The sequence below is a fragment of the Macaca nemestrina genome, chromosome 7, assembly GCF_043159975.1.
Source record: "Macaca nemestrina isolate mMacNem1 chromosome 7, mMacNem.hap1, whole genome shotgun sequence".
Classification (NCBI taxonomy): domain Eukaryota; kingdom Metazoa; phylum Chordata; class Mammalia; order Primates; family Cercopithecidae; genus Macaca; species Macaca nemestrina.
Genome location: NC_092131.1, coordinates 38,709,376 through 38,737,346, shown reverse-complemented (window position 1 = coordinate 38,737,346; position 27,971 = coordinate 38,709,376). Strand labels below are relative to the sequence as shown.

The window sequence follows — 27,971 nt, the reverse complement described above, 5'->3', positions numbered from 1 at the left end:
GGGTGCAGTGGCACACCATCAGAGCTCCCCGTAGCCTTGACCTCCTCAGCTCAAGCTATCCTCCCACCTCAGCCCTCTAAGTCGCTGATACTTCAGGCATGTGCCACCGCACCCAGCTAATTTTTTGTATTTTTGGTATAGATGGGGTTTCACCATGTTTCCCAGGCTGGTCTCAAACTCCTAGGCTCAAGCAGTCCACCTGCCTTGGCCTCCCAAAGTGCTGGGATTACAGGCATGAGCCACTGCACTCAACCTTCCACCCACTTTGGGTTTCCTCTTCCTTTTCTGGCACCTGATGATTTCTTTCTTTCTTTTGGGGTCTTAACTGTGTATTACTTTTTTTTTTTTTTTTTTTTGAGACGGAGTCTCGCTCTGTCTCCCAGGCTGGAGTGCAGTGGCCGGATCTCAGCTCACTGCAAGCTCCGCCTCCCGGGTCCACGCCATTCTCCTGCCTCAGCCTCCCGAGTAGCTGGGACTACAGGCGCCTGCCACCTCACCCGGCTAGTTTTTTTTTTTTGTATTTTTTAGTAGAGACGGGGTTTCACCGTGTTAGCCAGGATGGTCTCGATCTCCTGACCTCATGATCCACCCTTCTCGGCCTCCCAAAGTGCTGGGATTACAGGCTTGAGCCACCGCGCCCGGCCTGTGTATTACATTTTTATCTTTTCAGTGGCTTCTCCAGCATTTGCATTGGTTAGAGTGGAAAAGGGAAGGACTTTTATGTCTTCTCAGATTACTTTAATCAGAAGTTTCTCTGCACAAGTTATTTAATCTCATTAAGCCTTAGTTTCCTCTTCAATAAAAGCACTGGAGAAAATAACATATGAAATTCTTAGCACAGTTTCTGGAATAAAGTAAATGTTTTTAAAACAGCATAGCTATTACCACTTTTCATTATTACTGTAATAATTGCTGTGATTCAGTTTTTCTTCTCTAATACTCACATATCTATATAGGCATGATTATAATCCAGAAGTTGTTGTAAATACGAAATTTTTTTTGGCCCAGTGCAGTGGCTCACACCTGTAATCACAGCACTTTGGGAGGCTGAGGCTGGTGAATCACTTGAGGTCAGGAGTTCAAGACCAGCCTGGCCAACATGGTGAAACCCTGTCTCTACTAAAAATATGCAAATTAGCTGGATGTGGTGGCACACCCCTGTAGTCACAGCTGCTTGGGGGGCTGAGGCAGGAAAATCGCTTGAACCTGGGAGGCAGAGACTACAGTGAGCCAAGATCACACCACTGTACTCAGACTGCAGTGAGCCGAGATCACACCACTGTACTCGGGTCTGGGCAACAGAGCGAGACTCCATCCAATTAAAAAAAAAATTTTTTTTTATTATTGATGAAATTTTTAAAAAGTAATAAAAACCATACACATTCAGTGGGTAACCTTCAGTCATAGAGAAGTGTAGGCAGGGTACAGCTGATTGCTCTGTCTTTGGGCAATTTAGCTTTTAGGCCAGAGGCCACGGATGGGTAGCCTGGTGCCTAGTGTGTTTTTGTTTGGCTGGCACAATATTTTTTAAAACTGTAAATTTATTGCCAGCATTTTAAAATGGTGACATTTCATATAAAATTCAGATTCCTGACTTCTCTTAAATAAGCAAAGTATTTGACCACTCTGGGCCTTCTTTCTGCACAGGGTCATCAGCTTGTGCCGAATGGTTGCTGCCCCATGTTTTCTCCCTGGCCCTGAGACCAAAGGCCATTTACTTTTTTTGTTTTTTGAGACAGAGTCTTACTCTCATTGTCCAGGCTGGAGTGCAGTGGTGTAGTTTCGGCTCACTGAAACCTCCACCTCCCAAGTTCCAGCGATTCTCCTGCCTCAGCTTCCTGAGTAGCTGGGATTACAGGTGCCTACCACCACGCCTGGCTAATTTTCGTAATTTTAGTAGAGATGGGGTTTCACCATATTAGCCAGGCTGCTCTCAAACTCCTGATCTCAAGTAATCCGCCTACCTCGGCCTCCGAAAGTCCTGGGATTACAGGCATGAGCCACCACACCTGGCCAGGCCACTTACTATTTACTGTTGCACTTTTACTGTTATTTTAATAGTACAGAAATAGTGCTGTATACTCATTTCTTTCTCACATATAGGAAAACAGAAACTACATGGAGAAAGCCACTTGTTATAGAAGAATGAAAAAGGGACTATTTTGTGGCTTGCTTTATTTATTTACATTAACCTGCCTGGCGCTGTGAACACTTCAGTTTGCAACCTCCTTCTATGCATCTTGGATCTCTCTCTAAGTTCTACCTTTTTCTTTTTCTTTCCTTATCCTTTCTCTTTTATATCCCCCTGCCTTACCCTACGATAACCAAATCAGTTTCTATGAAGAACTACTGAGCCTTCTGGAGCAACAGAAAGTGTTGACTCAAGCCTGTTTCCTCCATTCCCTCGCTGCCCCACCTTCCAGAGAAGTCAAAAAAATCTCCCTACCAACTGACTGAGGATTACAATTTTTTTTTAATTGAGAAGCAAAAGTTTTCCTCAACTGTTAGGTCATCAAAGGTTTAAAATGCAAAATACTTTGAAGAAGATCCATTAACTAAAAAATTCATTCATTAATCAGCAGTTAGAGGTGAGAGTCTAGCTTATTGTTTGTTTGTTTTTCCTAGATCACACTTCATTGTGCAGATAGCCTGTTGTTTTGATTGATATGATTTTATGTCATTAAGAGAGCCCTGGGGAACTGTCAGAGGGCAGGGAGATTTCCTGGGGTGAGGATGGAGATAGAGATGGAATACAGAGATTATAAAGATGAAGAAATTAAACTATTATACTATTTCACGTGGAAATTTATAGCAGTTCTTTTAGTTTGTGGGCATGGATATTGTAAATGGGACTTTTTTAGAGGAAAACTTGTTTATGTAAAGGTTTATATTCTGTATATAAATGTATTTTTGCCATTTGTTTTGCAGATTGTGGGATTAGTGATATGCTTTTCTAAAGAGTAGAAAAGTCGAAGATGTCTAGACAGAATTTTGTGGCTTTGACAGTGACTACCCTTCTGGGTGTGGCTATAGGGGGGTTTGTCCTCTGGAAAGGCATCCAGCGCCGCCGAAGGAGTAAAACGAGCCCCGTGACCCCACAGCCACAGCAGAAAGTGCTGGGCAGTAGAGAGCTGCCTGCTCCAGAAGATGATCAGCTGCACTCCAGTGCCCCCAGATCCTCGTGGGAGGAACAGATCCTTAAAGCAAAGGTGGTGACGGTGTCTCAGGAGGCAGAGTGGGATCAAATTGAGCCCTTGCTTAGAAGTGAATTAGAAGATTTTCCAGTACTTGGAATTGACTGTGAGTGGGTAAGTTAAAAAGCAAACGTTAAAAAAACAAAAACAAAAACAAAAAAAACAACTTCTGCTTTTCCAACTGGGACCTTGGACAGTCAAGTAGAAAATAAGGTTAAAGGAGAATGAATTAGCTTGTTCTCAACTTGCTTGTAAGCAGATTTTAGCAGTGAAAACGAAGCTGCTGTTCCTCTCAGGATGGGAGAGTACTTACAATTATGGATTCTGGAGTCAAACCTATATGAATTCTATTTCCCCCACTTATTCTGTGAACTTGGGCAAGCTATTTAGCCTCTCTGAGTCTTTGGTTTGTTGGTTGGTTGTAATAGGAACATCATGGTACTTACCTCCAGTGGCTTTTCTAAGGGTTCAAATAACCCCTAGAAAGGATTCAGCACAGTGTTAACATGTAGTAGTAAGTGTTCATGAAATATTAGCCACAGTTAATATTTGTAGTAGCGTTTTCATTAGGATGCCATGGAGAAAATAAGGAAGTCTATTTAAATGGAAATTATTACTTAGGATTTTAAAAGATAACAGTTAACATTTGAAACATCATTTACTCTAAGCCATGTACTGTATGTTTTGCTTGCATCATCTCATTTAATTTTCACAGTATGGGCATAACTTGGAGATATTGCAGGTTCGATGTTAGACCATGGCAAAAAAACAAATGTTGCAATAAAGTGAGTCACATGAGTTTTTTGGTTTACTAGTGCATATAAAAGTTATGCTTATGCTGAGTGTGGTGGTGGCTCGTGACTGTAATCCCAGCACTTTGGTAGGCTAAGGTGGGGAAAATCAGTTGAGGCCAGGAGTTTAATACCAGTCAGCCAGGTCAGCATAGCAAGACCCCATCTCTACAAAAAGAGAAATTAGCCAGGTGTGGTGACACCCACCTGTAGTCCCAGCAACTTGGATTGAGGCAGGAGGATTGCTTGAGCCCAGGAGGTTGAAGCTGTAGTGAGCTATGAACACATCACTGCACTTCAGCTTGAGTGACAGAGGGAGATCCTATCTCAGGGGGAAAAAACAAAGTTATATTTGTAATATACTGTAGTTTATTAAGTGTGCATTAACATTATATCTTTAAAAAGTACATACTTAAATAGTTTATTGCTAAAAATTGTTAATAATTATCTGAGCCTTCAGCAAGTTGTAATCTTTTTGCTGGTGGAGGGTCTTGGCTTGATATTGATGACTGCTGACTGATCAGGTTAATGATTGCTAAAGGTTGGAGTGCCTGTGACAGTTTCTTAAAATAAGACAACAAAGAAGTTTGCCACGTTGATTGACTCTTCTTTCATGAAAGATTTTTCTCTACTATGTGATGCTATTTGATAGCATTTTACCCACAGTAGAACTTCTTTCGAAATTGGAGTCAGTCCTCTGAAACCCTGCCATTGCTTTATCAACTAAGTTTATGGAATATTCTAAATCTTTTCTTGTCATTTCAGCAGTGATCACAGCATCTTTACCACCAGGAGTAGATTCCATCTCAAGAAACCACTTTCTTTGCTCATCCACAAAAAGCAACTCTTCATCTGTTAAAGTTTTATCATGAGATTACAGCAGTTTAATAACATCTTCAGTCTCCACCCCTAATTCTCTTTATCTTGCTCTATCCAGGAAATGTAATTAAGAGTCCCTAAGCAGGCCGGGCGCAGTGGCTCAAGCCTGTAATCCCAGCACTTTGGGAGGCCGAGACGGGTGGATCACGAGGTCAGGAGATCGAGACCATCCTGGCTAACGCAGTGAAACCCCATCTCTACTAAAAAAAAAAAAATACAAAAAACTAGCCAGGCGAGGTGGCGGGTGCCTGTAGTCCCAGCTACTCGGGAGGCTGAGGCAGGAGAATGGCACCAACCCGGGAGGCGGAGCTTGCAGTGAGCTGAGATCCGGCCACTGCACTCCAGCCTGGGCGACAGAGCGAGACTCCGTCTCAAAAAAAAAAAAAAGAGTCCCTAAGCAGAATGGCTCCGCAAAATCAGTTCACAGGTTGATAGAAGAGGCTACTAGATGCCAACACTGTGATGACCAAAAAGAGAACACCTGACAGTGTGGGGAAAGCTTTGTAGTCACAAAAGCCCTTATACCACAGCTACTGAGGGTGTTTCTTTATATCAGCAATAGTAGTAGTAGTTTACACCAATGACCTTGGGCCATCAAGAAAGGATCGATCAGTGATTTTAATCTGTTCTGTATAAAAAGTTACATCATTTTAGAACTGTTTACATCAGCAACAATAAAAGAAAACAGGGTTTAAGTGGTAAGCTTTAGCAGATTAGGAAAATTCACATGTGCCAAGCACCTGGATTATTCCAACTAAACAATGTATAACTTGAGCAACAACAGGGTAGACTGAAGTGAATAGTAATTGATCTAATAATACACTTTAATGGCTGGGTGTGGTGGCTCACGCCTGTAATCCCAGCACTTTGGGAGGCCGAGGTGGGCAGATCATGAGGTCAGGAGATCGAGACCATCCTGGCTAACACGGTGAAACTCTGTCTCTACTAAACATACAAAAAAATTAGCCAGGCATGGTGGTGGGCGCCTGTAGTCCCAGCTACTCGGGAGGCTGAGACAGGAGAATTGCGTGAACTTGCAGTGAGCCGAGATCGCGCCACTGCACTCCAGCCTGGGCGACAAAGCAAGACTCTGTCTCAAAATAATAATAAAATTTAAAAAAACACTTTAATTACTATAGCAGAGGCATAGATAAAGTGGCAAATAATCTAACCGCCACCTCATTTTGACTTTTGATGTGTATTAAACTCAGGTTGAATGCCACATTTCCCTTTAGGCATGACTGCATTTTCCTGATTGTTGTCATAAAAAACTCAATGAAAAAGTCATTCATGGCTTCTTTCCTTGTAAAAATAAGATAGAATACATTTAAGAGATGAATAGAAAACAAAAATAGGCTGGGTGCGGTGGCACACACCTGTAATCCTAGCACTTTGGGAGGCCGAGGCGGGCAATCACTTGAGGTCAGGAGTTCAAGACCAGCCTGGCAAACATGGTGAAACCCCCCCGCTCTCTACTAAAAAGACAAAAATTAGGTAGGCCTGGTCGCAGGCGCCTGTAATCCTAGTTACTTGGGAGGCTGAGGCAGGAGAATCGCTTGAGCCCAGGAGGTGGAGGTTGCAGTGAGCTGAGATCCCGCCACTGCAGTCCAACCTGAGCGACAGAGCAAGTGAGACCCTGTCTCAAAAAAAGAAAAAACGAAAACAAAAATAAAAGGAAAAATCATCCATTCATGCTCTATTTATTCTCCATTCCTGTTTTGCTTTTTCATTCACTTTTATGTAAATGCTTATTCGATTATTAGTTTTGTTCTTCGTTGTTGTTTTTAGAGAAGAACAACGAAGGTGTCACTCTGTTTCCCAGGGTGTCACTCTGTTTCCCAGGCTGCAGTGCGGTGGTACTATCATAGCTCACTGCAACCTCGAACTCCTGGGCTCAAATGATCCTTCTGTCTCAGCCTCCCAAGTAGCTAGGACTGTAGGTGTGTGCCACCACTGTCACTTGGTTCCAATGGTTGTTGATTTCTTTTTTTTTTTTTTTTTTGAGACAAAGTCTTACTCTGTCACCCAGGCTGGACTGCAGTGGTGGGATTTTGGCTCCCTTTAGCCTTGACCTGCCTGAGCTCAGATGATTGTCCCACCTCAGCCTCCCGAGTAGCTGGAACTATAGGTGTGCACCACCGCACCTGGCTAATTTTTTTGTATTTTTCGTAGAGATGGGGTTTTGCCGTGTGGTCCAGGCTGGTCTCAAACTCCTGGACTCAAGCAATCCATTTGCCTTGGTCCCAGAAAGTGCTGAGATTACAGGCGTGAGTGGCCGTGCCTGGCCTATGTTCTTGCTTTATAGTCAATATTTGTTTAGATTTACCAAAGTGTTTACCTTCCTGTATTATTCTTCTTCTTTTTTTTTTTTTTCTTTTTTTTTTGTTGACAGGGTCTCACTCTTGCCCAGGCTGGAATGCAGTTGTTCGATCACAGCAAACTGCAGCCTTAACCTCCCAGGCCCAAGTGATCCTCCCTCCTCAGCCTCCTGAGTAGCTGGGATTACAGGTGTGAGCCACCACACCCCATCTCTTTTTCATAGAGACAGGATTTTGCTGTGTTGCCCAGGCTGGTCCCAAACTCCTAGGCTCAAGTGATTCTCCTGCCTTGGCCTCCCAAAGTGTGCTGGGGTTACAGGTGTGCGTGAGCTAACATGCTGGGCCTTTTTTTTTTTTTTTTTAAGAGATGAGGTCTTGCTCTTCTGTGCAGTTGTGTGATCATGGCTCACTGCAGCCTCAGACTCCTGGGCTCAAGTGATCCTCCTGCCTCAGCCTCCTGAGTAACTGGGACTACAGGCATGTGCCACTGCACCTGGCTAATTTTTTTTTTTTTTTTTGTAGAAATGGGGTCTGGTTGTGTTGCCCTGGCTGGTCTTCAACTCCTGGCCTCAAGTGATCCTCTCACTTGGTCCTCCTGCAAGCATAAGCCACTGCACCCAGCTGTATTTACCTTTTTCTTTTATTTTTTGAGACAGAGTCTCGCTCTGTCACCAAGGCTGGAGTACAGTAGCGTGATCTTGGCTCACTTTTCCTCCCGGGTTCAAGTGATTCTCCTGCCTCAGTCTCCTGAGTAGCTGGGACTACAGCACGCCACCACGCCTATCTAATTTTTTGTACTTTTAGTAGAGACAGGGTTTCACCGTGTTAGCCAGGATGGTCTTGATCTCCTGACCTTGTATTTACCTTTTTCTTTGCTCACCTTTTCTTATATCTCAGACCTTCTTTTGGGGATCATCTTCCTTAAAATCATTCTTTAATAGTTTAGGGCCCATTGATAATGAACTTTGTCATTTTGAAAATGTCTTTATTTTGATTTTAATCTTAAAGAGATTTTCTCTGGGTGTAAAGTTCTGGCTTGGCAGTTTATCATTTTCAAGATAGTATTCCATTGCTTTCTGGCTTCCATTATTGCTGCTGAAGATAACTTGTCAGTCTATATCTTGATTCTTTGTAAGTAATGTAATTTATTCGTATCTCTTCTTAAGATCTTCTCTTTGGGTTTTTGGTTCTGAAGATTCACTATGATGAGTCTAGGTGTTTTATTTCTAGCTTGGGATTCAGAAAAATATCCGGATAATAGGACTGATACGTTTTATCAATTTAAAATTTCTCTTTGAAGATTGTCTTTATCCTTTCTTCTTTCTTGCTGGATTTTTTTTTTTTTTTTTTTTTTTTTTGAGACGGAGTCTTGCTGTTTCACCCAGGCTGGAGTGCAGTGGTGCGATCTCTGCTCACTGCAAACTCCGCCTCCCAGGTTCACGCCATTCTCCTGCCTCAGCCTCCCGAGTAGCTGGGACGACAGGCGCCCACCGCCATGCCCGGCTATTTTTTTGTATTTTTTTAATTAGAGACAGGGTTTCACCATGGTCTCAATCTCCTGACCTTGTGATTCACCTGCCTCGGCCTCCCAAAGTGCTGGGATTACAGGCGGGAGCCACCGTGTCCAGCCTCTTGCTGGAATTTAATATTTAACATATCTTAGTCCCTCTAGATTCATTGTATACAATTTCTTCTGGTCTCTTTTACAATTCCCTTTTTCTTTATTTGGCTTTGTCTAATCTGTTTAACCTGCCCCTGAGTCTTTTTTTAGACTTTTTTATTGTGAAATATAACACATCAAGAAAAGTGCCTGGAACAAAAATAAACACTGAATGATTTATGTAAAGAGAACAGCTGTGTAACTATAAACTAGGTCAAGAAACACAAGATTGCTAGGACTCCAGAAGCTCCCGTTGTGCCCCCTTGCAATCATTGTCCCCTCACTGCCCTCTAAGGGTTACCATTATCCTGTCTCATGGTATTTACTTTCTTGTTTTCTTTATACTTCTACTACTTAGGCATGCCTCCCTAAGCACTGTAGTTTAATTTTATCTGTTTTTTAAATTTAGTATAAATGAATCATCGAGTATGTGCTCTTTTTTGGTCTGGCTTCTTTTTCCAAACATTGTGAGATTTACCTGTGTTGTGTGTGACTATGATTTGTTGCCATATAGTATTCCATGGTATAAATATACCATGACTTATTTTTCCATTCTATTACTGGACATATATACACATATGTATTTATATATATACACACACACATATATGTATCTATATACACATATGTGTGTATACATAGTGTATATGTAATATATAGTATATATATAGTGTATATGTATATATACACGTGTGTGTGTGTGTGTATAGAGTAAATATAATACAATATAGGCCAGGCATGGTGGCTCACACCTGTAATCCCAGCACTTTGGGAGGCCGAGGCAGGTGAATCACCTGAACCTGAGGTCAGGAGTTCAAGACCAGCCTGGCCAACATGGTGAAACCCTATCTGTACTAAAAACACAAAAATTAGCCAGGTGTGGTGGCGCATACAGGTATAATTCCGGTTACTTGGGAGGCTGAGGCAGGAGAATCGCTGGAACCCAGGAGGCAGAGGTTGCGGTGAGCTGAGATTGTGCCACTGCACTCCAGCCTGGGTGACAGAGCGAGACTCCATCTCAAAAAAAAAAAAAAAGGTATATATATATGTGTTTGTGTATGTGTGTGTGTGTGTGTGTGTATATAATACAATATATCATTTACATTTGGGGGCTCTTGCAAAGAATGGTGCAACTGAACATTTACATTCATTATTGGGCATATGTGTCTATGAGTGGAGTTCTGGGTCATGGAGTTTGTGTGTGTGTGCATGTGCACGCACAACTTTAACTTTTATAAATGATGCCAAACTGTTTACCAAGATCTTTTTATGAATTTACCTTCCCATCAGTAGCATATGAATGATCCCATTGTTTCCAGCTGTTTTGAGAAGTGATTATACTAATTTAACCTCCCTACATATGAAAATTGCCTTTGTTTTACATCCTTGTCCACATGTGGTACTGTCACATTTTAAAATTTTATCCATTCTGTTGGGCTTGTAGTAATAGTTCACTATTATTTTAATTTGCATATTCCTGATTACTAATGAAATTGAACATCTTTTTGTATTTTATTGGTCATTTAGATATCCTTTATGAAGTGTCCGTTCAAGTCTCTTGCCTCATTTTCTTTTTTTTTTCTTGCCTCATTTTCTATCGAGTTATCTTTATAGAAGTTCTTTATATATTCTTCACATGAACTCTCTGGGAGTTAAATTTATGTTGTAAACGTTTTCTCCCATTCCGTGAATTGCCTTTACATTCTTTTAATGTTTTCTTTTGATAAACAAGATCTGTGTAGTAAAGTTTATCAGGTCTTTTCTTATACACAGTCATGAACATATTCTCCCCACATTATTTTCTTGGAGTTTTATGGTTTTAACCTTGGCGATTCAGATTTACAATCCACCTGAAATTGATTTTTTAGGTGTGTTTGTATATGATGTGCAGTAGGGTTAAGTTTAATTTTTTCTCCCAAAGGGATAGCCAATCTGCCTAGAATCACAGATTGAAAAGATAAACCTTTCCTGATTGCTCTGCAATGCCACTTTATCACAAAATGAGTGTCTGTGTCTAGATCTGTTTTTGTCTTCTTGATTGTGTATTTTTCTATTCTCCCACCAATTATTATATATTTTTTTATTTACCTTTGCTTTAAAATAACTCTGGATATCTGGGACAGCAAGACCTGCCATCTTGTTCTTTTCCCACAATATCTTGGATAATCTTGATACTCTACGTTTTCTTTTGTGAGATGGAGTCTCACTCTGCCACCCGAACTGGAGTGCAGTAGCACGATCTCAGCTCACTGCAGCCTCCACCTCCTGCATTCAAGCCATTCTCCTGCCTCAGCCACCCGAGTAGCTGGGACAATAGGTGCCTGCTACCACACCTGGTTTGCATTTTCTTTTTTTTTTTTTTTTTTTGTGACGGAGTCTCGCGCTGTCACCCAGGCTGGAGTGCAGTGGCCGGATCTCAGCTCACTGCAAGCTCCGCCTCCCGGGTTCACGCCATTCTCCTGCCTCCGCCTCCCGAGTAGCTGGGACTACAGGCGTCCGCCACCTCGGCCGGCTAGTTTTTTGTATTTTTTAGTAGAGACCGGGTTTCACCGTGTTAACCAGGATGGTCTCGATCTCCTGACCTCGTGATCCGCCCGTCTCGGCCTCCCAAAGTGCTGGGATTACAGGCTTGAGCCACCGCGCCCGGCCGGCTTGCATTTTCTTATACGTTTTAGAATCAATTTTCAGGTCCTATAAAATTTTCTTGAAATTTTAATTGAGATTGTATTGTATAGATAAGTTTGTAGGGAACTGACTCCTTTATATTATTGAAGGGTTTTTAAAAATTGACATGAAATTGTATGTATTATATATAATGTTTCATGCATATATACATTGTGGGATAATTAAATCTAGCTAATTAACAAATGCATTACTTCACATAGTTATCATTTTTTAATGATGAGAACACTTAGCATACACTGTCTTTGCATTTTAGTAATACAATATATCATCATTAACTATAGTCACCATGCTGTGCACCAGATCTCTTGAACTCATTCCTCCTATATAACTGTAATTATATATTCTTGATCAACATTTTCTCATCCTCCTCTCCTCCCAACCATCCTAGCCTGTGGTAACTACTATTCTACTCTACTTCTATGAGATCAACTCTTTTATTTTTTATTTTTGTTTTTTAGAGACATGTTCTCGCTCTGCACCCAGGCTAGAGTGTAGTGGCGTGATCATAACTCACTACAGCATTGAGGTCCTAGGCTCAATCAGTCCTGCCTTACCCTCCCAAGTAGCTAGGACTACAGGCACACACTACTACAACTGGCTAATTCTTATTTTTTTTTTTAAGAGATGAGGTCTTACTATGATTCTTAGGCTAGTATTGAATTTCTGGCCTCAAGTGATCCTTCCACCTCAGCCTTCCGAGTAGCTGGGATTACAGAAGGGAGCTACAGTGCCCACCAAGATCAACTTTTTTAGATTCCACATATGAGAGAGCTCATGCAGTATTTATCTTTCTGTGCCTGGCTTATTTCAGTTAACAACATAATGTCTTCCAGGTTTAGCCATGTTGTCACAAATGACAAGATTTCATTATTTTTTATGGACAAATAGTATTCCATTTTAGAGAGAAAGATATATATATATCACATTTTCTTTATCCATTCGTCGGTTGATGAACACTTAAGTTGATTCTATATCTTGGCTATTATGAATGGTGCTGCAGTAAACATGGGTGTGCAACTATCTCTTTGACATACTAATTTTATTTCACTTGAGTATATATCCAGTAGTGGAATTGCTAGACCACAATATTGAGTTTTTGAATCTAAGTATTTGTTTAGACCTTTAGTTTCTCTTAATAATGTATTTATAGTTTTATGTGATTTTTAAATTTAAGTATAAATGGAGATTTTAAACATTTTTCTGTTTCTGGTACATGGAAATGCAATTGAGTTTTACATATTTCTCTTGTATTAAGGAACCTTTCTAAACTCACTTATTCTAATTACTTGTAGATTCTTTTGGATTTCTATATAGATTATTATCTTTGAAAATGACAATGTTATTTCTTTCCCGTCCTTGACATTTTTTCTTTCTTTTCTTGCCTTGTTGTACCTGGCTAGGATCACAGTACAGCGTTCAGTAGATGTGGTGATAGTGGACATCCTTGACTTATTCCCTAACTCAAAATGACAGCTTTTAACATTTCACCTTGAAGTATAATATCTGCAGTAGGTTTGTAGATCCCTTTATCAGATTAAATATGTTCATTTCTACTCTTGGTTTGCTAAGAGTTTTTTTTTTTTAAATCATGAACAGTTGGTGAATTTGATCAAATTTTTCTGCATTTCTTGAGATAATTATGTATCTTTTCTCCTTTATTCTGTTATTGTGTTGAAATACATTGATTTTTGAATTCCTGGGATAAATCCAACTTGACCATGATGTCTTATTCTTTTTATACATTGCTAAGTTCATTTTGCTAATGTATTTTAGAGGATTTAAAACAAAATCTTTATAAGTCATATTGGCCTATAATTTGTCTTTCTTAAAATTGCCTTGTCAGGCTATGTATGTATTTATTTATTTTTGAGACGAAGTCTCGCTCTTTCACCCAGACTGCAGTACAGTGGCACGATCTTGGCTCACTGCAACCTCTGATTCCCGGGTTCACGAGATTCTCATGCCTCAGCCTCCCAAGTAGCTGGGATTGCAGATGTGTACCACCACACCCAGCTAATTTTTGTATTTTTAGTAGAGACAGGGTTGCACCATGTTGGCCAGGCTGGTCTCAAACTCTTGACCTCAGGTGATTCGCCTGCCTTGGCCTCCCAAAATGCTGGGATTACAGGCATGAGCCTCTGCACCCGGCATTTTTTTTTTTTTTTAAAGAGGCAGAGTTGGGCTGGGTACAGTGGCTCACTCCTGTAATCCCAGCACTTTGGGAGGCTGAGGCGGGTGGATCACAAAGTCAGGAGTTTGAGACCAGCCTGGCCAACATGGCGAAATCCCGTCTCTTCTAAAAATACAAAAATTAGCCGGGATTGCTGGCGGATGCCTATAATCCCAGCTACTGGGGAGGCTGAGGCAGGAGAATCGCTTGAAACCTGGAGGCAGAGGTTGCAGTGAGCCAAGATTGCGCCCCTGCACTCCAGCCTGGTCAACAAGAGTGAAACTCTTTCTTAATCAATCAGTCAATCAATAAGAGATAGAGTTGTCCTTTTCCCTAGGTTGGAGTGCAGTGGCTCAGTCATAGCTCACTGCAGCCTCAAATTCCTGGGCTCAAGCGATCCTCCCACCTCAGCCTCAAAGGTAGCTGGGACTACAGGTGCACACCACCACACCTGGCTAATTTTTTTATTTTTTTGTGGAGATGGGGGTCTCGCTGTGTTGCCCAGGCTGGTGTCAAACTCCTGAGCTCAAGCAGTCCTCCTGCCTCAGCCTCCAAAAGTGCTGGGATTATAGGTGTGAGCCACTGTGGTTGGCCATTGTCAGGCTTTGATTTGAAAAAGTTATGCTAGCTTCATATAACAAATTAGGGGTGTTTCCTATTTTTATGTTCTCTGGAAGAGTTTGTATAAGATTGTCTTTCTTTTTTACTTAAATGTTTAGTTAGAATCTACTGGTGAAGCCATCTGGAGTTTTCTTTTAAGGGACTTTTTGAATTATGGATATAATTTTTTGAATCATTATGGAGCTATTCATATTTTATATTAATGTCTCAGTTTTGATAAATTGTTTATTTCATCTATCATCTAAATATGTTATCTTTTAAAATGTTTAATTATTGGCATAAACCAAGCATAGTGGCTCATGCCTTTAATCCCACCACTGTGGGAGGCTGAGGCGGGAGGATCATACTTCAGGCTAGGAGTATGAGACCAGCCTGGGCAACACAATGAAAATCTGTCTTTACAAAAAATTTTAAAAATTAGCCTGGCATGGTGGTGTGAATCTGTAGTCCCAGATACTCAGGAAGCTAAGGTGGTAGGATGGCTTGGGCCCAGGAGTCCAAGGCTGCAGTGAGCTATGATCACGCCACTGCACTACAGCCTGGGCAACAGAGTGAGACCATGTCTCCCCCTCCAAAAAAAGTATTGACTGGCCGGGCGAGGTGGCTCATGCCTATAATCCCAGCACTTTGGGAGGCCAAGCAGGTGGATCATGAGGTCAGGAGTTCAAGACCAGCCTGGCCAACGTGGTGAAACACCGTCTCTACTAAGGATACAAAAAAAATAAAAAATAAAAAAGCCAGGCGTTGTTGTGCACACCTGTAATCCCAACTACTTGGGAGGCTGAGGCAGGAGAATCGCTTGAACCCGGAGGCAGAGGTTGCAGTGAGCCGAGATTGTGCCATTTCACTCCAGCCTGGGTGACAGGGTGAGACTCTGTCTCCAAAAAAAAAAAAAAAAAAAATTATTGGCATATGTTTGTTTATGATATCCTCTGACAATTTTTTCCCCGTTTGGTAGATATCTAGGAATGTCTCTTTTTCATTACTGACTTTGCTTACTTGTGCTTCTTTCTTTTTTCTTGATAATCCCTTCCATGGGTTTATCAATTTTATTAGTGTTTTCAAATAACCAGCTTTTTACTTTGTTGATCTTCTTTATATTTGTGGTTAATTGATTTCTGCTCTTATTTCTATTGTTTCTTTCCTTCTGTTCTCTTGGGTATGATTTCTTATTCATTATTCTTCAACCAACTTTAGTCTGACATCTTTCCATATTACTCCACTGAAACTGATCAAGTTGATGGCTTTCTTGTTTTCTAGTCCAGTGGACACTTATTTGGACTCATTATTCTTGCTCCCAAAAGCATCACACTCACATTCTTCTATCTCCTATCTTGTTTTACCTGATATCTAAATATTGAAATGGATCAGGCTTGGTCTCTTCTGTATCCACCCCAGGTATTACAAACTCAAATGCCTACAAGAGCCAAACAGATTCCGTAAATGAATGATACAGAGTTATTGTTTGCATTTTTTAATACATAGGAATGTTCTCAAATTCATAAGGAAATATATTACTTTTCATTTTTTCTTTAAACATAAGGCCTCTAGGGTCTTTCATTTTTGTGGTTTTACTAGCAGCATAGATCCTGAGAAATATTTCTTTGTATTAGAAAAATGGTTGTGTACAAATATGATGGGAAGTGGAAGATGACAGTTGGCTTCAGTTGAAAAGACATCCTGGTGAATTAGAGAATTCATGCCTCATATAAATGAGAAAGCTGCCATATAGTTCAAGCCAACTGTTATTGGATTGTCCAGTTCTTTAAAAAGAAACTTGGAGTATGGATTTTTAAAAATGTGGCTCTACTAATTTTAAAATTCTGGCATAAGTTTTTAAATACTTGGAGATCAAAAATAATATTATAATAAAAGCATGTCTGTGAGTCAGCAGATGGATCCGTGGGCCACTAATTTATGTCTTCTAATTTACATTCCTTTCCTGTATTCTCATCTAATTGTATGGCTTTAAATACCATTGATATGGTGATTACTCTCAAAATCAGAATGCCAATCTTTCATATCCACCTGCCTACTTGACATCTCTCCTTGAATGTCTAATAGTCATCTCAACCTTAACATGTTCCTAACAGAACTCATTCTTGATTTTTCTTCCCAAACTTGTTATCCCTAGTCTTCCCCACCTTTAAGATTAAAATCAGTGAGACATTCTTCTCTCTGAGGGTTGTCCAACAGGATGGTGATATGATTGAAAGTCAGAGATAAACAGACAGTTATAATATGTTAAATTTCTTTAATGGCAAAATATATGCAAATTCAAAGAAGTGGTTATACAAAGCAGGAAATAACACAGCATGCTATCTCAAAGAGGTATAGGTTTCTTTGAGTTACCTATAATGAGGTGTAACTGTGGATAAATCACCAGTACAAAATGAATATCCTGCCATGTTTTAGAAGCTATTATTGCCCTTCTCCTGAGGCAGGTGGAGACATTAAATACCTTTTTGGTCTTCTGACTCCTACCTGGTCCTTTCTGGAGACTCTGGCTACATATTTCCTTGCATAACAGGTACAAATAATTGATGCAATAAAGGTTGAGCAAGGTGATTTTCCCAAAACCATCATCCTGTAGACCCAATGTATTAGTCTATTCTTGCCCTGCTGTAAAGAAATACCTGAGACTGGGTAATTTATAAAGAAAAGAGGTTTAATTGGCTGTACAGGAAGCATGGCAGCATCTGCTTCTGGGGAGGCCTCCAGGAGATTTTACTCATGGTGGAACGCAAAGCGGGAACAGGCGACTTACATGGAAGGAGCAGGACCAAGATGGCAGGGAGGTGCCACACACTTTTCTTTTTTTCTTTCTTTTTTTTTTTTTTTTTTTTTTGAGACAGGGTCTCACTCTGTCACCCAGGTTGGAGTGCAGTGGCGTGATCTTGGCTTACTGCACTCTCCACCTCCCAGCCTCAAGTGATCCTCCCACCTCGGCCTCTGGAGTAGCTGGGACTACAGGTGCACACCACCATCCCCATCCCCATGTGGTCCAGGCTGGTATCAAACTCCTGGACTTAAGCGATCCGCCAACCTTGGCCTCCCAAAGTGCTGGGATTATAGGCGTGAGCCACCACACCCAGCCACCACACATTTTTAAACAACCATTATCTTGAGAACTTACTCAGTATGCAGTACCAACGGGGAAGGGTGCTAAAGCATTTATAAGAACTCCATCTCATGATCCAGTCATCTCCTACCAGGCTCTACCTCCAACATTGGGGATTAGAATTCAACATGAGATTTGGGTGGGGACACAGATCCAAACTATATCACATCCCTACTACCTCCTGAGTCTAAGCTTCAGGTATCTCTTACCTGGACTATTGCAAATCTTCCCCTGACCGGCCTCCCGCTTTGACTCTTGCACATGTAGCAATCCTTTCTCTGTACAGTAACTAACAAAAATGCAGATCAGATTGTGTCAGTCCTCTGCCCAAAATCTTTCCATTGCTTAGAGTAAAATGCAGATGGCCAGGTGCAGTGGCTCACGCCTGTTACCTCAGCACGTTGGGAGGCCAAGGCGAGTAGATCACGAGGTCAAGAGATCGAGACCATCCTGGCCAACATGGTGAAACCCTATATGTACTAAAAATACAAAAATTACCTGGGCGTGGTAGCAGGCACCTGAAGTCCCAGCTACTCGGGAGGCTGAGGCAGGAGAATCGCTTGAACCCGGGAGGCAGAGGTGGCAGTGAGCTGAGATCACACCACAGCACTCCAGCCTGGCAACAGAGTGAGACTCCGTCTCAGAAAAAAAAAGAATAAAACGCAAATGTCTCAATTACCTACATGCTCTTAAGGTCTTACTTGCTGTAGCTTCTTTCAGCATCTCTGATTTTGTCTCCTCCTACTCTCTTCCCATCCTACTCTTACCAGCATCTAGCCACACTGGGCCTTAGTTCTGTTGCCTGAACAGGGTAAACTCATTCCTATCTCAAAACCCTGGCCTAAATTTAACTGATACGTAAACTCCACAAACTAGGGGTGCTCATTAGTTAACCTGTTCCAGCCCAGAAGATGGTCCCATGTCATTCTTTGCTGCCTTCGTGAAGTCATTTGAAGAATCACAGGCCATTCCAGAAACTATTTTTTAAGAATGCTGTTTCGTTTTGTTGGATTTTTTCTTTTAAGAATACTGAAGCCAAAATGGATTATCCCCTGGCTTCTGGAAGGAGGACTCTAACCCAGTGTTCTCTAAATGAATCACTGAAACAGCAGAGTGTTACAAATTCTATCTGTAATGATGGTTGGTATTACTCAGTTAAACTTTGTGTTTTGTGTATCTCTAACACATTAATGCAGTAATATATGTGTGTAATTTATAAATACATGTAGTATATGTCTCAAACTTTTATATATGTTGACTAATTTTAAAAACCCTAGATTAAATAATGCTAATAAGACCACTGGATTAAATAATGCTAATGAAATTAAAACGTGTCTAATGAATAAAAATGTGTTTTTAATGATGTTGATAAGCCAGGGTTTCTTGTTTTCCATGAGTAGTGATGTCAGGGCAAAAAGACATTAGAAAGCAAAAGGGGGGAAATATGAGAAATAAAGACTAGGTATCTTATTCTTTAAGCTAAATTGACTGTCCTAGAACCATTATTCTTCCAATTATATATTCAATATAAGTTATGTAGCTAGAGGAATCATAAACATTTGGATTCCTAGTGAGAAAACTTTGATTATAGTATATTGGATCTTAAGCACAATCCAGAAACATTAAAGACAACTCAATTTACCTATCTATTTATCTAGTTATTTAATGTATTTTATCTTTTTCTTTTCTTTTTACTCACCACTATATTAGCAAGGAAATCAGTGTATAGTAGACAATGAGACGTGACTGTAAAGAGGTACAAATATCCAACCTTAGAAATTTGTAGTGAGTTTTATGTCAAATTAGCAGTACTAGCTATTAGAAGTAGAGATTTATAGCTTTTTCTTGGAGAAAGCTGGTATCACAGAGGGAAGGAACTACTCATTAATTTTTAAAAAGGTGATTTGGTCACATCCAGAAGAATTATTAGAGAACAGGAACCCCAGTAGTCAAGTTTTTTATAGGTGTTTTTAACCTTGGCGGAGCCCCAAGAAATAGACAATGAGATCAAACTGGCATGCTTTCGTGTGAGGATACGGAAATAGCCCTCATTGGCAAAGCAGTGCCTAAGAAGGAAGCCTAAGTCTTTTGTGGTTAGATCATGGTTTTACTCCACCTTAGAAAAGAAGTTGAGGGCTAGAGGTATCTCACGCCTGTCATCCCAGCACTTTGGGAGGCTGAGGTGGGTGGATCATTTGAGGTCAGGAGTTTGAGACCAGCCTGGCCAATATGGTGAAACCCTGTCTCTACTAAAAATACAAAAATTAGCCAGGTGTGATGGCAGGTGCCTATAATCCCAGCTACTCGTGAGGCTGAGGCAGGAGAATCACTTGAACCCGGGAGGCAGAGGTTGCAGTTAGCTGAGATTGTGCTACTGTACTCCAGCCTGGGCAACAGAGCAAGACTTGGAAAAAAAGTTGAGGGCCAGAGCCCTCCCCAATTTTTTTTTAACAGCAGTTCTTTCGTGATCTTGACTATTTCCTCTGTGTGATTTTGGTCACTTCAACTATGCAATGTCCCTCCTCTGATTAATTGTGACACTTTGCTTGAAACATTCCTTTGGCATTTACCATGTCATTTTCTGTGTGTGTGAGCTTGTGTTTATGTGTATCCATCCTGCTCTTCCTATAAGATTATAATTTCTTTAAATCAGCATGCTGTCTTCCATTACTTTGTATGCAACTGTGGCACTGCAGGCCCAGCAGGCAGCTAGCACAGTAGCGAGAGGACCACATTGCCCTAGAGCAGTTTCTCAGCCTCCTCGCTATTGACATTTTGGGCAGATGATTCTTTGTTTTAAGGGACTATTTTGTACATGTAGGATGTTTAGCAGCCTTCTGGCCTCTGCTTACTAGATGCCTATGTACTTCCTCCCCACTTGTGACAACCAAACATTTCTCCAGATATTGCCAAATGTCTCTTGGGGTACAAAATTACCCTCAGTTGAGAACTACTATTCTAGGGACTGGGAAATTTAGGTGATAGTGTGATAGTCCTAGCTTTGCCATGATCTCACCATATTTGGTCAAACTAATTCACCTATATTCCTCTCCTGACAAGTGAGAAGGATTGGAATTTATTGGGTACTTAATCTGGGTTCTGTGGATAGCTTTAGGGAAACTTTAATCCCTTGAAAATGTATGTGAGTTTTGTGTATACGTTTTTCTAGGAATAACATCCTTAACTTTTAGCATTTTTTCAAAACGTTCTATGACCCCAAAAATATTAAGCCTCAGCCAGGTACAATGGCTCATGCCTGTAATCCCAGCACTTTGGAAGGCTGAGGCAGAAGGATCACTTGAGGTCAGGAGTTCGAGACCAGGGCAACATGGTGAAACTTCATCTCTACAAAAAATACAAAAATTAGCCGGGTATGGCTGTGCATGCCTGTAATCCCAGCTACTCAGGAGGCTGAAGCAGGAGAATTCCCAGCACTTTGGAAGGCCGAGGCAGAAGGATCACTTGAGGTCAGGAGTTCGAGACCAGGACAACATGGTGAAACTTCATCTCTACAAAAAATACAAAAGTTAGCCGAGCATGGCTGTGCATGCCTGTAATCCCAGCTACTCGGGAGGCCGAGGCAGGAGAATTGCTTGAACCCGGGAGGCGGAGGTTGCAGTGAGCCAAGATTGAGCTGCTGCACTCAAGCCTGGGCGACAGACCCAGACTCCGTCTCAAAAAAAGAAAAAAGATTAAACCTTGATCACTTATTGTATAAAGCTTTTTGTATCTTTTAAGATTTAAAGGCCTAACTTATGCTCAATATATATATATTTTTTTCTTTTTATGAATGCCATTTGTGACTAGAAAATGCTGAGAAAGCGCTTTGTGCTACTGGTATTTATTATCAAGTACCACTTATCTCCTACCTCTTTTTAAAAATTGGATCTTGAGTCAGTGATGATAGGGTAAATGACTAGAGTTACCTGCGTGTACATTAGAGAGGCTGGATAATGGATAATGAAAAGAGGATGTTTATCATTTCACACTCTACTCCTTAGCTGTTTTTTTTTTTGTTTTTTTTTTGTTTTTTTTTGAGATGGAGTTTCACTCTTGTCTCCCAGGCTGGAGTGCAGTGGCGCAATCTCGGCTCACTGCAACCTCTGCCTCCTGGGTTCAAGTGATTCTCCTGCCTCAGCTTCCCATGTAGCTGGGATTATAGGCACGTGCCACCACGCTCAGCTAATTTTTGTATTTTTGGTAGAGTTGGGGTTACAACTCTACCAAAAATACCTGGGATTACAGGTATGAGCCACCGTGCCCGGCCTCCTGAGCCTTGTAAAACCAGCATGTTCCATATGACTGCCAGTGTATGTCCCAGAGCTCCCCTGTGTCGGATGGTCACTGTTTATGGACCACTCATATTTCAGGCCTTGGTGTTTGGGGTTCTCGGTAACCTTTGTTTAGGCTGCTGCTTCACAAAGTCCATTGCATTCGTTACTGTAGGCTTATGTGTAGATGCAAACCAAAACCTGGTCAGATGCTCCCTTTGGGAATTTAAGGGTGTACCTCTTAGACTTTTTTGTCACAGTTATATGTTGTGCTTGCTGCTGTGCTAAGGTGTGAACCACAACCCTGTCTTCCTCTGTTGCAGGTAAATTTGGAAGGCAAAGCCAGCCCTCTGTCACTTCTACAAATGGCCTCCCCAAGTGGCCTCTGTGTCTTGATTCGCCTGCCTAAGCTAATCTGTGGAGGAAAAACACTACCAAGAACATTACTGAATATTTTGGCAGATGGCACCATTTTGAAAGTTGGAGTGGGATGCTCAGAAGATGCCAGCAAGCTTCTGCAGGATTATGGCCTTGTTGTTAGGGGGTGCCTGGACCTCCGATACCTAGCCATGCGGCAGAGGTGTGGTTTGTATGAATGCTGGGATTCCTGTAGCTGTGGGACAAATATTTTAGCCAGATTTGTAGATGCCTGGGAATCAGTAGCGAAACATGTGAAATTGTCTAGGAGCCTACAGGCTTCTAAGATGCATATTGAATTTGTGAGAAGACATTCCAACTTCTGTGAAACTCTGGTTACCTAGAATTAGTCTTTTTAGATCAAACATTACTGAGGTATCTCACAGCTACAGGCTAAAAGCTGGTGGTCCCATTGGCTAAATTATGGCTGCAAAGGGTTTTTGGTTTTCTTTTTTTCCCATATGATATTTTTGGAACTTTTTATTTAAATCAAGAAGATTTAATGTAAAAATCTGTATTTCTGGCTTCTCTTGAAAAATTAGGTAATCTGACTACACTGAGTCTACAGTTCTAGATGGCAGCATTTGGCTGGGTAGCATATGTGCCCTTTAGATGAGCATGCTCTGTTCAGTTTGCCAGAGTCCCCACCACTTCCATTGTTACCCTGGCTCCTCCTGATAAGCCTTTGAGTTTACAGACCCTGCTTTAGGCCGAAAATGATGGTAGACCGGCCCTTATCTGGGAGGAAGAGAGATTTCCTTTAGAATTTTATTCCTATGGAAATTTGATTTCAGCTTGTCTTTTTGGGGCGGGGGGTCATAATTACCTCCTCATGTTTATGCACGGGTCCTCATTTATAACATCGTGGACTGAAACAGCCTCTTGCCCTGCCTGAAGTGACAGAGTCACTAAAAGGTTGGAGATTTGGTAAACTAAGAGAAGGCCTGATTAAAATCTGTGCTTACCACAATTTTTTAGTATAAAATGAAATTTTATTTTAGTTTGTTAGTTTGGCTTATATAAAGCTCTTACAAGTGAAGTATAATTTTTTAAAGTAATACATTAAGATATTGCTGTAAAAATTAAAACTGTGAAAGTCTGTGGAGTATAACAGTAAAAGCCTCCCTTCATCAGGCCCTCCTTTCTTTGGCAGCAGCTCCCCAGAGGTGCCACTGTCACTGTGTGCTGTTAGAGGCAGTGTGGATAGAGGCTAAAAGCTGACTTGGGAGCAGACTGCATGGGTAGGAGTCTCAGGGCTGCCACTTGCCACCTGTATGACCTTTGGCACAGTACTAAGCCTCTCTGTTCCTCAGTTTCCTCATCTGTAAAGTAGAGATGATAATGTAGCCACCTCTCGGGGTTGGTGTGAGTATTAAATGAGTTAAACTACAGAAAGGATTTATAAAGTGTTTCACAAGTAGATAAATTATCATTTTCTTTGATGTCTAGTGAGATTGAGTATGTTATCTCTGTTTATTGGCTACTTATATGTCTCTTTTGATTTTCTTGTTCATGTCCTTTGCCCATTTTTGATGCATGGTTTTATTTCTTTCTTTCTTTTAGAAACAATTTGCTCTGTAATGGGCTTAGCCTGAAATCCCTCGCTGAGACCGTTTTGAACTTTCCCCTTGACAAGTCCCTTCTACTTCGTTGCAGCAACTGGGATGCTGAGACTCTTACAGAGGACCAGGTACTTCTTATCAGAGTAGTTGAAGAATGGAAGGTCATTGTTTCTGAAGTATAACTGTTTATAAAATTAAAATTCTTGGCCAGGCGCAGCCGGGCGCGGTGACTCACACCTGTAATCCCAGCACTTTGGGAGGCCGAGGCAGGCAGATCATGAGGTCAGGAGATCGAGACCATCCTGGCTAACACGGTGAAACCCTGTCTCTACTAAAAATACAAAAAATTAGCCAGGTGTGGTGGCGGGTGCCTTTAGTCCCAGCTACTTGGAAGGCTGAGGCAGCAGAATGGCGTAAGTAAACCCAGGAGGCGGAGCTTGCAGTCCGCAGAGATCGCGCCACTGCCCTCCAGGCTGGGCCACAGAGCGCAACTCCATCTCAAAAAAAAAAAAACAAAATTAAAATTCTCAAATATAGTATAAGTATTGGATAGAGATGCCCTAAAATGGATTCATTCTCTGGTGATAATCCAGTTAACTGGTCTACAATAAAATAATCACTTAAATAAAAGATAAGAGTCCTGCTGTTGTTTCATTTTTGAGGTGGAGTCTCACTCTGTTACCCAAGCTGGAGTACAGTGGTACGATCTTGGCTCACTGCAACCTCTGCCTCCTGGGTTAAAGCAATTCTCCTGCCTCAGAGATTACAGACGTGCACCACCACGCCCGGCTAATTTTGTTTGTATTTTTAGTAGAGATGGGGTTTCACCACGTTGGTCAGGCTGGTCTCGAACTCCTGACCTCAAATGATCCGCCCACCTCAGCCTCCAGGTGTGAGCCACTGCACCTGGTCAAGAGTCCTGATTTTTTTGACCTTTTGCTATATGTTGGGCATTTCAGAAAAAGGGATTTTTTTTTTTATGAATACAAATGCATAATTAAAAAAAAACAGTGTTATAAGTGTGTAGGAGTTATAACTTATTTTAAGAAGCAGTAAATAGTTCCCTGTATTACCTTTCCCCATTCCTAATCCTTCTTCCTTCTTCTCCTCAGAGGCAACCACTTTCATTTCTTTCTGGTAATTATCATTACACTTCTAAATTACATGCATGCGTTATTCTTCCTTATCTATATATATTATCTTTTGACTTCATACTATGGAAGATATGGTTTAGAACTCTTGCAGCTCCCCTGCCCCTAGACAAATACTTCTCTTCCCCATCCTCCCAATTTAGGCAAATCATCATTTTTATCAGGTTAATATCCAGTATTTGTATTATTTATAGCTGAGTCACATAGTAAACTGCAGTTACTTTTATTTCCCAGGATTAATAATTAGTATTTTGTTTGCATAGTGTCCATGTACCTATTGTTTCCACCCCAGACTCCTTACCAGAACTATGAATCTCCTCTGGGCTGGTTCAGACACACATCAGGTCACTTACTTGTTTCATTTTCCCTTGGAGCCTTCTCTCCTAGAGCACTCTCTCATCTGGCTCCTCCCAGGACGGACTGTACTCTAGGCCTGCTGCCCAGCTCTCATCCTGGAATTTGCATTTATCATCAGCCTGGAATTCCCTTCACCTCTCTCTTTCATAGTAGATCCTCTGTTTTTTAAATTCCATGTCTTTTTCCTTTCTTGCTTTGGCGGAGTACATTCATAACAGCTTCTTGAGAAAGGGAGCATGAGAAGTAAAAAAAAAATGTCAGTAACTCTCTTTTCTCTCAGGTGACTTAGTTTCTCCAGAGATGAATCTTTTAGTATTCTATTCAAGAAGCGTAAGCCCCACTACCTATATTCCAGTCACTGAGTGGGGGAAAGGCGCCAGTGGTCTTAACATTCAATGTGTAATCTCTCCCTTAATCCCCCTTTCTTCAGGTGACATTTCGTCCCTCCCTTCAGTTGTGCGTGGTATTACCAGGTCCAGATCCTCTGTGGTTTAACCATTATATGATTTAAACTTTTACTGTCTTTTGGGCTAGGGGAGGGATAGTTGTCTGGCCCTGTGCTGTAAAGGAGGAGAGCAGGGTGTAAGTGTTCTCTGTGGAGATTTCACCTTACCCTTCTGTTTTCACCCTTGCCTTCACAGATACCTGGTGTCTCCATTCCTCATGCTTTCCTGGTTCTGTGGCTTAAACCCATTAGAACTTAGGCTTTTTGCCATACCACTTGCATAGGCCTAGTTTCAACCTTGTTTGCTGGGTCAGTTACCACTTGTTCATCCTTGAGAAATGTTAACTGGTTTCCAAAGTAGCTACACCATTTTGTATTCCCACCAGCAGTGTATGAGGGTGCCGGTGTTCTACATCCTTCCTGACATTTGTTATTGTCAGTCTTTTCCATTAGAGCCATCCTAGTAGGTATGAAGTGGTATTTCATTGTGGTTTTGATTTACATTTCCCTCGTGAATAATGATGCTGGGTGTCTGTTCATGTGCGTATTGGCCATTTGTATATCCTCCGTGGAGAAATGTGTATTCATACAAATCCTTTGCCCATGTTTTAATTGGGTCATTTGTTATTTTATTTTTGAGTTTTAGGAATTCTTTGGATATTCTAGATCCTTTTCCGATAGATGATCTATAAAGTATTTTCTTCCATTATTTGTTTGAAGCACAATAGTTTTTAATTTTGATGAGCTCCAGTTATCAGTTTCTTTTTAAAAATCTCTTCTTTTAATTGCTTATGCTTTTGGTGTCACAGTCAATAAATCATTGCCTCATCCAAGGTCATGACGATTGGCTCCTATGTTTTCTTCTAAAAGTCATATAGTTTTAGCTCTTGCATTTAAGTCTGTGATCCATTTGAGTTAATTTTTGTGTATCTTGTGAGATAGGGGTCCACATTCACTCTTTCTCATGTGGACCTCCAGTCATTCTAGTACCATTTGTTTCTTTATCATTAGAAAATAATGTGTTAAAGAGAACTCTGAAGTCTTTGCATTCAAGTACACATTCTTCTGTGGGAAACAGTCTGCTAATAGATATGTAGATTGTTGGATCCAGGTGGAAAATTTTATCCAAACTTGTTTTATTCTAAAAGTATAAATGATCCTTACTAATAGAATTATTCACTGGCTTGGTTATTAAAGGTGAAGTAATAGAATTTTAAAGTCCTTATACTTGTTGGGAAAACCTGTTAATTTTAGTTTTTAAAATTTTTATTTTATTTATTTTTTTTTTTTTGAGATGGAGTCTCACTCTGTCACTCAGGCTGGAGTGCAGTGCTGCGATCTCAGCTCACTGCAACCTCTGCCTCCCGGGTTCAAGCCCCAGGTTCAAGCGATTCTCCTACCTCAGCCTTCCGAGTAGATGGGATGACAGGTGCGTGCCACCGCGCCCAGCTAATTTTTTGTATTTTTAGTAGAGACGCGGTTTCCCCATGTTGGCTGTGCTGGTCTCGAATTCCTGACCTCAAGTGATCCGCCCCCCTCAGCTTCCTAAAGTGTTGGGATTACAGGCATGAGCCACCGCACCCAGCTGAATTTTAGTTTTGACCACAGTACTTTTCCTTTTTTTTTTTTTTTTTGAGATGGAGTCTTGCTCTGTCTCCCAGGCTGGAGTGCAGTGGCGCGGTCTCAGCTCACTGCAACCTTCACCTCCTGGGTTCAAGCGATTCTCCTGCCTTAGCCTCCCGAGTAGCTGGGATTACAGGTGTCCGCCACCACACCCAGCTAATTTTTTGTATTTTTAGTAGAGACAGGGTTTCACCATGTTGGCCAGGCTGGTTTTGAACTCCTGACCTCAGGTGATCCACTCGCTTTGGCCTCCCAAAGTGCTGGGATTAAAGGTGTGAGCCACTGTGCCTGGCCCACAGTACTTTTCTTTATGACCGGCTTGCGTATCATCAGTTGCTTAGGAGAATGACTTACTACTATTAAATAAATAAATTCCAAGAATGGGCCCTGTGACTTTGATTTGAGGCCCATGTTTGAAACCTATTTGTTTTCAATATCTTATTAATGGATATGGCAGGTCATTTCTGATTGACAGTCACACAGACCTCTTAATGAATCATGATTTCAGCTATTCCAGAGGATGACTGCCTCCAAAGTGAATTTCATGTACTAGTTATCAGGCCTTTGTTAACTACCCTTCCCCCAAAGTTGAGAGAAATCTGTCCAGCAATTTGGTAGCAGATAGACACTTCACTGATTTATATAGGTGAGGATTTTCCAGCATTTAGAGTAAGTCATTATTTTAGCTATTTTAGTGAAAAACATA

The 27,971-nt window shown here is 41.1% G+C and overlaps 1 protein-coding gene across 5 annotated transcripts in view; it reads left to right on the top strand.

The window, feature by feature from the left end:
- Positions 1 to 27,971, top strand: part of LOC105472888 (exonuclease 3'-5' domain containing 2) — a 53,921-nt gene that overhangs the window by 15,321 nt on the left and 10,629 nt on the right. For 2 of the 5 annotated variants that reach the window (XM_011726459.3, XM_011726460.3), the window contains exons 2-5: positions 2,334 to 2,588; positions 2,929 to 3,308; positions 22,034 to 22,290; positions 23,691 to 23,817. In XM_011726459.3, the coding sequence (XP_011724761.1) occupies positions 2,976 to 3,308; positions 22,034 to 22,290; positions 23,691 to 23,817 (717 nt within the window). In that variant the 5' untranslated portion in view covers positions 2,334 to 2,588; positions 2,929 to 2,975. The remainder of the gene's footprint in view (positions 1 to 2,333; positions 2,589 to 2,928; positions 3,309 to 22,033; positions 22,291 to 23,690; positions 23,818 to 27,971) is intronic. The other 3 variants (XM_011726457.2, XM_011726461.2, XM_011726462.3) reach the window with 2 other exon arrangements.